The sequence below is a fragment of the Olea europaea genome, chromosome 10 (assembly GCF_002742605.1).
Source record: "Olea europaea var. sylvestris chromosome 10, O_europaea_v1, whole genome shotgun sequence".
Taxonomy (NCBI): domain Eukaryota; kingdom Viridiplantae; phylum Streptophyta; class Magnoliopsida; order Lamiales; family Oleaceae; genus Olea; species Olea europaea.
The window spans coordinates 21,776,661-21,787,741 of NC_036246.1; the positions used below are offsets into that span (position 1 = coordinate 21,776,661).

The 11,081-nt window shown below is 34.5% G+C and overlaps 1 protein-coding gene across 1 annotated transcript; it reads left to right on the plus strand.

Annotated features, from left to right (window-relative positions):
• Positions 1 to 339: 339 nt before the first annotated feature.
• On the plus strand, positions 340 to 10,676 carry LOC111401485. Its single transcript, XM_023029225.1, has 8 exons — positions 340 to 801; positions 1,029 to 1,093; positions 1,251 to 1,349; positions 5,599 to 5,646; positions 8,896 to 8,965; positions 9,126 to 9,197; positions 9,449 to 9,580; positions 10,410 to 10,676. Exons 1-8 carry the CDS (start codon positions 592 to 594, stop codon positions 10,548 to 10,550), a joined length of 837 nt encoding a protein of 278 aa, XP_022884993.1. The 5' UTR covers positions 340 to 591; the 3' UTR covers positions 10,551 to 10,676.
• Positions 10,677 to 11,081: the final 405 nt, after the last annotated feature.

Genomic DNA, 11,081 nt, shown 5'->3' on the forward strand with positions numbered 1-11,081 from the left:
AATTATGTGCTTGAAATTTGAAGAATGCTCCCTCAAAAATTGGTCTGCTAGATAGTGTTCGAGTTTCTAATGCTCCTTCAACTGGTGATTTCTCTTGCGTATAGAAGGAATAGTAGAGAAGAGAGAGGGCGCGCAATGGAGAAGAGATGGTTCGAAGGTGAAAAGAAAAAGGAACGTTTAGGACTCTATTGGTAAGGAAGGAGAAGGAACTACGTCGTTAGTTCTTTAATTTGGGGATCAATTAAAAGGATATAGTAGTGTTTTTAAATATTTATATTTTATATTATTTTCAAAAATCTCGTCAAACTCCTTTCAAACAAAAACCAATTGAAAGCTCCCACCTCACCAGCCTTTCTTCCAGCTGAGCAGGTCACCTTTCTGTCCCCCAATTCGGTCACCCGATTGATGACAAATCCCACAATCCAGATTCAGTAAGCCTACGTGGATTCCATATCATCGTCACCCTCCAAAGACACGCAGTACTCGGACCCCGCCGCTTCAACACCGTTTCTTTGCTGCCAAATTTCATCTTCATATCAATTTCCCAGTGCAAATTAAGCGTAAAAATCCATTCAATCATACTATTCAACCATGAAGGCTCGATTGGTTGTGTTTCCTATCAAAGGGAGGAACTGGTGTTTTAGCAGATCCATTGATTCCGCGACAGTAGCCTCTCAATCTTCCAACACTCCTTCCACCTTCAAAGACCTCTGGAAAACAATTTTTTCTTCGCCATATAAAAGAAATAACGCTTCTGAGGACTCGAAAGTTGAACTTCTTGTGGATTTTTCTGCGAACAAGGTCTGATTTTATTTTATTAAATAATGTGTATTGGGTTTTGTTTATATAGATTGATATGAATTAATGCGTAGTGGACTGTGTTGTTGTTCTTTCTATCATTGACTAATGTGTAATGGGTTTTGGCTATTCTAGATTAAGGTGCGATGGATTCTGTTCGTAATTCATACAGATTGTTAACGATTAATGCGCAATATGTTATTTAATGTATGTGTATGCAACCCGTACAGATGAATAGAGCTTGGACAAATCTAGAGAAAGCGCCTCAAGGGACTTTGAAGAACAAGATTCATTGGTATATTTAAATTCCTGAGACTTTTTGGTCTCTTTTGCCTGGGATTGATTGTGTCTGCGAATGGATGGTGGTACTGAAATTTTGATTTTGGGAAAATACAAAGAAATAATGTTTTCGAGTTATTTTACTGAATGTTGATTAGTGTGGTGAAATTTAGGATGGGGTTGAAGCTGTTGTCACGGGTGAAGCCGACAGAGATTTTATTCAAATCCATTCCGAAGGAGCTTAAATGTGTAGAGATCACATATCCATCGAGGTATTTTGAATTTGGACCCCTTACTGTTGCATTTTCTTCAATTTTCTTGGTTTCATTTTGACAAGTAAAGAAAGTCTTTCTGGCCCATTAAGCAAAGAATTGTAATCTGTAAACTATTTACACTGAGACTTGTTACTCTACGGACAGAAATCGTGATAGCTAGATGTATTTTAACTTCTGTTCACCATGGCATAAGTGAGAAAGTATTCTTTTCAGGCAGAAAAGTTTTATTCATCTTGATTAAAATATTAAAATATTTGAAGCTAGGGACACACGTAAAGAATGCTAGAGGAACTAATTTGGAGGCCTTGACTTAAAATTCTTCTTTTAGACTTGCCAACTACAAACATTTGAGAATGCTCAATGTCTTAACCATTGCACATATTAAATAGTACAGAATAGAAAAAGTGATGCAGGACAACTTTCAGAAAATCACTCATAAAGGTTCCTACGATTGGTCTCGTGCTAGGGATGTTCAATGTGGACAATCAAGTTATTAGTGACTGGATGAAGCTTAGAAATCATCCCTCACGTGCGAAATTATTGAAGATCTCTCCCCACACAGATCCAAGCTCTATGAACCCAATTTTCTTTTAACCAAAAACTCTGTTGACAAATTTCTAAATAGAGAGTAATTTTAATGATTTTTTAGCCATTTTAATATCAACATCAATGATGCAGGAGCGCATTAATTTGATAAAGAACAATTGAAGAACAAAAAGAGAAAAGGTTCGAAGAGAAGAATTGAGGTCAAAGAAGAAAATCAATTTATATATATTTAAGGGTACTTATTACAATGAATAAGCCCTCAATATGTAGAGCAACTTATCTAAGATCGAAAGAACTTCTATTAGACTAAAACTTTACCAAAATAGTAAAACTAATCTGATCATGTAAACATTCATAATTCATTAAACTCTATTTTGAAATCCTATCTAAACTATCTCTATCTTTATTTTTATATCTATCTCCTTCATTTATTTCTAACTAAGAGAACTCGACTCTGATGAGGTAGATTGCAACTTCTTAGTCAAGTAGGGTCGATTTTTCTTACTGATCAACTAACATAATCATCATATTGTAGCAACCCCAAGAATATGATATGATCAAGGGGGACAATCTTTCCTTTTAATCAAGTAGCCACACTGAACTCCAAAAAGCATAAACTTATGCAATTCCTTTTCAAAAACTTCAATTCGCTGTGCATGATAAGAACCACAAGCAACTAGCATTGCAGAAAGAAAGGATTGTAACACTGTAAACTTGACTTTCATTCGAGTGTAGCATCAAAAGTAAGCTAAAAAATTTCAGGATTGAAAAATAATTTGTCTTCTTATTTTGACATGAAATTTAGGAACATTGACAACTAAAAGAGGAGCTAACTCAATACATCAATAATTATTAGGCTATATTCGAATATTAAAAGGAAGAGTATGTAAGCAGACAATTTTCTTGGAAAAGAATGTGGCCACTTGGAATGCCATAACAAAGTTAACGTGAAAGTCAAACAAAAGAGTAGGTGATATTAATTTGGCATGAGGTCAAGGACACTTGGAATATTTGGCTTAGGTGCCAATGTTATGGGTAATTCATCAACTGTGTCATGGTCCATCTATTGGTGCATTAATGGTCCATATATTCGTGCATTATATCGAAGACTGGTGTGTGAAAGGAGATTTGAGACAATTTTCAGAACTCTCATCTTGTCCATCAAAATAGTCAATGGGTTCAACAATAGAAATCTCATTTTCTTTTTCATGATGAGGACTAACACAACTAAATTTAGGAAGGGATTGGTGTGAGTGGAGGGGTATCCCTAGATTTTTACTCGATGGACAAATTAAAATAGATATGTACCAACGGTTGGCCTACCTGTAGGCTTACTATAAGGGTTGAGGTGCAAAAATGTCGTCAAGCAAAATTTTAGGATTCTAGCCTTGATAAACCTAGATGCTGTGATGTGGAGAGCTTCATAAATATAATAACAATGTAATAGCTCTTCAAAGTGGCTAGATACTCACTAACAGTGAACGTACCTTGCCTACAACACAAAAAGAATTGATTTAACAATTCCGTTTGTTAATACACATGGGCATATTTATTACTTAATATTTGTTTAATCTCATCCCAAAATGTAACAGGCCGTTAACCTAGATGATTACGTAAAAATGATTTTCAATAGCTCCTAGTAGAATTGAACAAGTGACATATTAATACGATAAATTTGACGGACGTAAGTTAATGTGGGAAAGATAAAGAACTTTTCAAGATTAACGAGCCAATCCAGAATTGACTGTGGACTAGTCTAACCATCAAACCATCAAAGTCTGATCGTTGTAATGGAACTTTGCATGAAAGAATAATGAATGTCGTTGACATAGTTCCTAGGTTGAGGATTGTATTGATAAGGGGAAGGGGAAGGCACGCTAACGATCTATAGGATTGATGTTGGTGTAAGAGATTTTATAGGATTCGTATATGATGTGAGGAGAATGCCGAGACCAATCAATTTTTTGTTATATTTTTTCTTTTTTGTTTAATTGGAAAAAAGCAACTAGAAATTCAAAGAATTTTTTTTTTAAATTTTTAAATTTTTAATTGACATGTGAAAACACCAAAATAAAATAATGTTTTCAACATAAAAGAAATTTGTACCTCACAAGACTTAAAAGAGCCAAACAATATCTCAATCATCAACTTCAAATTGGTATAGCTATGGTGAAAAAGCAGTAATTGATTCTTTCGAGCAGCTCTTCAATCAATAGGAACAAAAGAGATCACAATTCCTGCATAAGTAAAGTATTATTATTATTATTATTATTTTATTTTTTTTTAAAGTAACCAAACAAACTGAATAATGGGAACTATGATTATATTGGTGGACTTAGGTTTGGAAGTTGTGAGTAGTAGGCTAATCAGTGTAGTCCATGAGTACATAAAAAATAATGGTGTGAAATAGTGAGTTGTTGGGTTATGTCCAGATATGGTATAAGAAGTATGAAACTTGTGGCTTGTTGTATGGGTTGATGGGCAAAGGCATGTAGGTGAATGGGCTGGTTTATTGTTGGTCTAATGGGTGGAATTTATGTTGGATTAGATATGGCTTCTTCTTTTTTTTTTTTTGGATTTTTTTCATTTTTTTTTGTAAGACTAAGAACAATATGAGAATGACTTAATTGCATACCGAATTAATGTAAAGGCGTATTAATTTGACAACGAACAATTGAAGAACAAGAAGAGAAAAGAGTTCCAAGAAAAGAAGAATTGAGGGGAAAAAAGAAAATCAATTTATCATATATTCAAGGGTACTTATTACAATGAATAATATATAGAGCGATTGATCTAATATTAAAATAGCTTATATTAGACTAGAACTTTCTTAGAATATTAAGCCTTGGTACCGATTAAAATTCAATTTTTAATCTAAGTTAAGGTCAATAATTAATTTTCACCTCATATTTCATGAATCCCACAACTTTTTAACCACATATTTTCTCAACTTTTATTAAAATCTACTAAAATTCTAATTCTAATAATCTAAACATTGATAACTCGAATTAAACTCTATTTTAAAATCCTATATAAACCATCTCTATCTTTATATCTATCAATCAGTTGTAGGAATATGAGGATGATTTGATCACTAATCAGGTTTCATTTAACATTGAATTAAAGGTGAGAAGAATAAATTTATGGTTCTGGCATTGTTGAAACAAAGAATAGTTATGGAAGTAAAAGAATAAGAATGTATAGGAATAGAATGTTGAATTTATGAACCTACCTAAGGAAGACACATCACGCAGTTTCAAACATAATATTGTTATTTCACTGTGATCATCTTAACTAAAATAATATGAAAGTTAAGATATAAAATCTTTGAACACCACAATTTATTCTAGACCAACTAGGATTTTTTCTAAGCAAGTGGTGTAACTAAATTAAAATAAGACTCCTGGACCTTGAGTATTGCCCATTCCAACAATTATTAAAAGACCAAAATACCATTCTGTCTAACACAGAATGAATCCTAAATCATAAATTCTAGCAGCTTGTTAACTGAATTCTTTTGTTTCATGCAGTTCTGTGCTTCAATGTTTCACTTGTACACTACAACTGAGTAAAATTATGTCAATGTGGAAGAAGCATGCAGGATTAATATCTGCAGATATATATACTGGCACAACACATATCAGTGTATATCATCTGATTTTTACTGTTTCGCCATTAATTTTGTTTTGATAATTTGCAGTTTGAATCCACGACTCATCCGCCGAAGATTACGGCATATAGCCTTCAGGTAAATTTATGGTCGTATTTTTTATTTTTTATTTTTACCACCTTGATTGTTGGTTCTTGCATCTCATCTCATTGTTGGTCCACTCTTACTTAAACACATCAATGTTGCTGCTAGAATTATACAAAGTGTTGAAGTATTGCCCCCCATTTATACACCAAAAAGTCTTGGGAGAACTAGGTTTTTGTTGGTAACAGTTTAAACCCCACGAGCATAGCATTGAAGTTCTACTATAATTAAATGCCTTTGTTGTTTTGAGGCGTTGAACTTAATTGCAGTCAACTATTCAAAATAAGGGATACCTTTTCCCTTAAACTGATAGACTACAGTAATCATATTGCTATTTTTAAATTGCAAGCGGCAAAAACTAGTTTGACTTCAGATTCTTAACACGCCCTCTCAAGCTAGTCCATAGACTAGTCGTTCTGGCATGCTATGTATTTCCTGAAATTGAGTCTTCGGTAACCCTGATGTCATAAGTCAGCAATTACAGTGGACTAGACGGCTATCTTTTTGTTGATCAAATGTCAATTGATTTCAACATGCTTTATTTTTCCATGTTAAGCTATAACTGCATAATTCTTTGTGCAATAAACCTTCCTATTGTTCTTCTTCATTTAGCTTCCTTTGAGAGAGAATGACAAATGATTCCTAGTGCAAAAGCAATAGTCGTTTGGGATAAATATATAAGCTTGCCTACTAACCTTTGGTAATGTTATAGTCACCATTGTGCTGCTTTGTGATTGACATCAGTTGGGGACATCTAGTTGTTGCACCAATGCATTTCAATTTCATTTAATAGATCCAAACTACACTTCTTTGTGACACAGGAAAATTCTTTTTTTGATTTGGCCACCTTAATATCTTGGACTCAGCTCAATTCTCTTAGATTCTTACTCTCATTCTTTTTGGCAAGGGAATCCTTTGGATTATGTATTTCAACGTAGTTATTTACAGTCAGTAAGATATCATGAACATGTGCCATTAGTATGGTCACCTTACCGCCCTGTGCACATTTAAAAAACTTGTTTTTGTTTTTCAAAACAAGCTTACGTTGATTTCTTTACTCCATGGACAGACTTTCTTAGCTACATATGACCTCCGAAGAGTTCATTCAAAATTAAACCAATGCCATGTATAGTCATCCTTTATCCCCACGATGGAAATTATTCTTGCCAATCTAACTGGTGTAGTAGAAATGAGAATATAATTTTTAGAACCAAAAGTTGTAGTAGGAAGGGAGCGGTGGAGTTCTCAATTATGGTGATCAATGAGATTTACCGAACTTGATGTTATTTTCTATCACGCTCTTCGTGGAGAGAAGGTATGTGCCTTGTGGAAGTAATATCGATTTTCAAAGAATATGGTGACCACTTTACAAGTACTTTCCTGGACTTTGGATGGAAGCAGTGGGGCCATTTTGAGTTGGTGAACACCTGCACAAAGACCCACTTCAGAAAGTTGGGGTCTAACTTGCTTTGGATGTGGTTATGATCATGAGCGAGGACAACACATCCAAAAACTTAAGGTGCAAGTGGGATAGGCGTGAACGGCGCCTGAACCCTAGATGACGACAAATGTATTTTTTCTAGACTTGCGAAACACCATTTTTTTTTTCATAAAAAGCGCGCGCACATTTTTATCTATTTCAATACCTTGTTAATGTGGAATAAAGAAGTCAGTTTTCTAACGAAATGAATGAAGCAATCGATCCTTTTACGGCCCATTTGGCACATCGTCTACTTTTGTTTTTTTAAGAAAAGTTTCTTGAGGAAGCTACTTTAGGCGAGCTTCTAAAAGTTCTTAGTTTATACATGTTTATAAGCATCTTCTTAGTCCCCCAAAGTAGCTTTCAACTTTTCAAAAGCCATGCCAAACGAGCCCTTATCGATTAACAAAATATTGGGCCCATAAAGAAGTTGGCCTCTTCAAAATCAGGGACCATTTTAAGCCACTTATCCATTAAATTCCCATCCTACACAAATTACCATATGCTTTAAAGTTTACACTATAAAATCAAATAAAAAAAATTGTAGTTATTTTAATCAACGTGTTTTGTTACTTTTCCAAAAAATGGAGCCTTGCCGTGTTCATATGAGTTCTTTGGGTGTCCTAATTTAGAATGCCACAACACCGTTTCAATTTGGAAGAACTCTCACATTGTGATACCTGTTAAACATTCTCGACATCTTCTTCGAGTCTTTGACAATTTATAAGCCTTGAAATAGTCTAAGTGTAGTTTCTTTCCACACTACACATCTAAAAAATACACAGTGAGTTGGAGAGAATCCAGCATTAAGGATCAAATACGAGGGAGTTTTATGGAAATTAAGTTGCAAGAGAAATTAGGAACAAGTGGGGTGCAATTTAGGATGAACAGGAATAGAAGAGAGGTCCATATGCTGATTTGACCCTGTGATGTCCTGAACCTAGATTCTAAGAAGTGAAAGATTTGATGAGCCTGGCATATGATCTGAAGGCCTTGAGTCTAGAAACTGTGGACTGATTTTTTTTTTTTTTCTTTTTATTTGTTTTTTGTGTCATAAAACATAGGAAAATTTTCCTACTTGGCCACGTTTCCTGTAATGTAGGAGGAGAATAGCACTGGCTCATAAATTTCGGAGATACGCAAAGTATTTCCTTGCTTAAGACAAGAGACTTGAAATGCGCACGTTTTATCAATACTCTGAACTTTGTGCTTGTCAGCAATCAGAAATCCTCAGCTGTTCTGTTGGTTTGTTTCTTCTTCCCTGGCCCTGAGAGTTCCAGTGGAGCTTCCGTCTTATGTGGCCTGATCTGTTGCAATGATGACACTATAATTTGTCCTTTGATCGGGGTTTGACAGAAGAACTTTATAAGTTTCCAAAAAATTGAAGATACCGATTAAGGAACTTGGTAAAATAGCCCTATAATTTCGGGAGAAGGGGTGCCTCCTCATAGAGGGGGTCTAAAGAAATAGAATTTCAATTATTGTGGAAAGATATCAATTGGTAGAAAGACCCACTCTAATCTCTTTAACAAAGCTTGTTACTAAATAAAAAAAGACCATTCTTCTTACCAAAATTCTGTTGGTCAGGCATTATCGGATTTCAGTGTTGAGCCTTCCTTGAATTTTCTTTTCCTGACTGTAAAAATCAACGTGCTTTCTTCTCTTCTTACTGTGAAATAAACTTCTCTTGAACATGGAATATTTTCGTTTATATAATTTTTAATCCAAAGACGTAAAATTAATGCATTTACTCTGTATACAAGGGGCTCAGTTGTTCACACGCAATATTTCTATGGATCAGCCATATTGCTGCCACTGACATCAGTTTTTATGGTATGTATCTGTATATTTGGCAAGAATGTCAAACTTAACTTCTATTATTTTTTATTTTTTATTTTTTACAGAAACAATGGCTAATTTTCTATGACGATATATTGTAGTTGATACACAGTTTGAAGTATCTGATTTAATTTTTATGCTGAGTTTTATGCAGTTTCTCCCATTGCCTAACGTCCCATTCTTTTGGATCTTGTTCCGTAGTTATTCGCACTGGAGAGCTGCAAAGGTGAGTGAAATTTCTTAAAACCATTATCTCATTAGAGTGCTAGTCATTGTTGCCTAATCCATATCTACCGATAGCTCAGAAATTGAGAAAGAGTTCTTGAAACGTCTACTAACAATAATCTTATTTTCTTATATGTTGTGGAATTTCTTGCTTACGTCTGAAGTTTCAATCAAAGAATCTGATCTAATGTGCAGGAAAAGCAGTAACTAGGATTACTAACAAGTTTATTTGCTTAAATCGATCATTTTCAGGGAAGTGAGAAGCTTCTTCGTTTAGTCACCGATGATTCCACTTGTCCGAATCAGCATCTTGAGACGAAGACGCGTGAGCGTACAGCATCAAACTCCGATGAAGGAAGTGATGATTCTGCTGGTCCTCCGTGGGTAGGCTTCTTAATATTGTGATTTGTGAAATATTAATTGCAATAATTGATATGCTCATAGTTCTTTCTTTTGCTTTGTCCCTGCCCCTGGATTTTGTTTTCTACTATTCGGCTTGGTTGCATAGAGTTCCTTCTGGTTAAACTTGCTTATCTTCTGGACTCCTTTCAATAAATCAATACTGAAACTTGAATGTTGATAATTGTTGCTTTGTGAGTTTGATTATCTAATAGTTAGTACTTCAACTACTTAGTAGTCCAAATAGGGAAAATTCAATTCTTATACAGTAAATAAACTGGTTACACGAGGCTCTGATCTTGCAGTTCAGATTTTGGGTTGGTTGGGGGACAGGACTCGGGAGGATGCTTCTTGTTAAGTTGCATGACCCTTGCGCCTCTCTCACTTCACCTCTCGAAATGCTTGTGCTGTTAAATTGTAGGGGATTGCTACACGTACATCGAGCCTTACAGCTCGGTGTACAGCCCTCTCACATGGGAGGCGGCGCCGGCTTATTAATTGGGCATGGGCTCCTCCCCTTGTCTGAGGGGAGTAAGCTCGGTATACAAGGGGCTTTTCCCTAAATTGTATTGTTATTTTTCAAATTCATTGTCCGCCTAATTTTTTATTATTATATTTTTTGGTAGGAAACTTGTGCACTTCTTCCGTCCTCTATCTAGCACCTAAAATTCTCATAATTTTTAGTTTGATAATTTTTGTATTTGCAATATCCATGATTTTCGTGTAAATACATGTGCTTATCACACTTTTTTTCTTGTTACACGTCATTCCTAGTTTTCGCTTTCTGACGTACTTTTCTTTTTCTTCTGTCTAGGTTTTTGACCCCTCCAAGGAACTTGATGAGATTATTGACCATGATGATGCCAATGGTCTTAGTAAATGTAGTATTAAAAAAATCTGCGAGAAATTCAATTTGAATACAATGGATGTTATAAAGTACCAAGATTCCATGTAATAGAAACTGTATTTTCTATGAACGATTCCGTTAAATTTTTCCAGTAATTTTTGCCAGTTCCCGATGGAAATTGAACGAAATTGAAGAGTACTTGGTGCAATTAGAAATACATAATTGAGATCAGATTATGAATGATTTAGAGCATGTTTGGTAAAGCGTTTTATAGCTTAAAAGTTGGTCAAACATTATATTAGTTTCGAATTTCATTACTTAGAGCACCGATATTTTATTTATTTATTGTTATATTATTTTGGGTGAAAAATGAGATTTGTAATACTGATTTTTTGGAAAATGTATGGTTAAAAGAGTAAGAAAAAGTTTTTGCAAAATTATTTATTGAATGAATATGTGATTGAAAATGAGTTTGAGAAAACACGAACTTTAAGAGAATGAGGCTCAAATAGCTGTTTAGTTACATTATATCACCCACAATCTCTAATAGAGGTGAACACGATTTGATTTGGGCAGTTTGAGACAAATTTTCAAATCAAATCATTTAAAATGGTTGAAAATTTTTCCAAACCAAACCAA

Coding starts and splice junctions, on each gene's coding strand:
- LOC111401485 (XM_023029225.1), top strand. CDS start 592: ATGAAGGCTCGATTGGTTGTGTTTCCTATCAAAGGGAGGAACTGGTGT. Junction 1,350..5,598: donor GAGATCACATATCCATCGAG/GTATTTTGAATT, acceptor GATAATTTGCAG/TTTGAATCCACGACTCATCC. Junction 9,581..10,409: donor ATTCTGCTGGTCCTCCGTGG/GTAGGCTTCTTA, acceptor TCTTCTGTCTAG/GTTTTTGACCCCTCCAAGGA.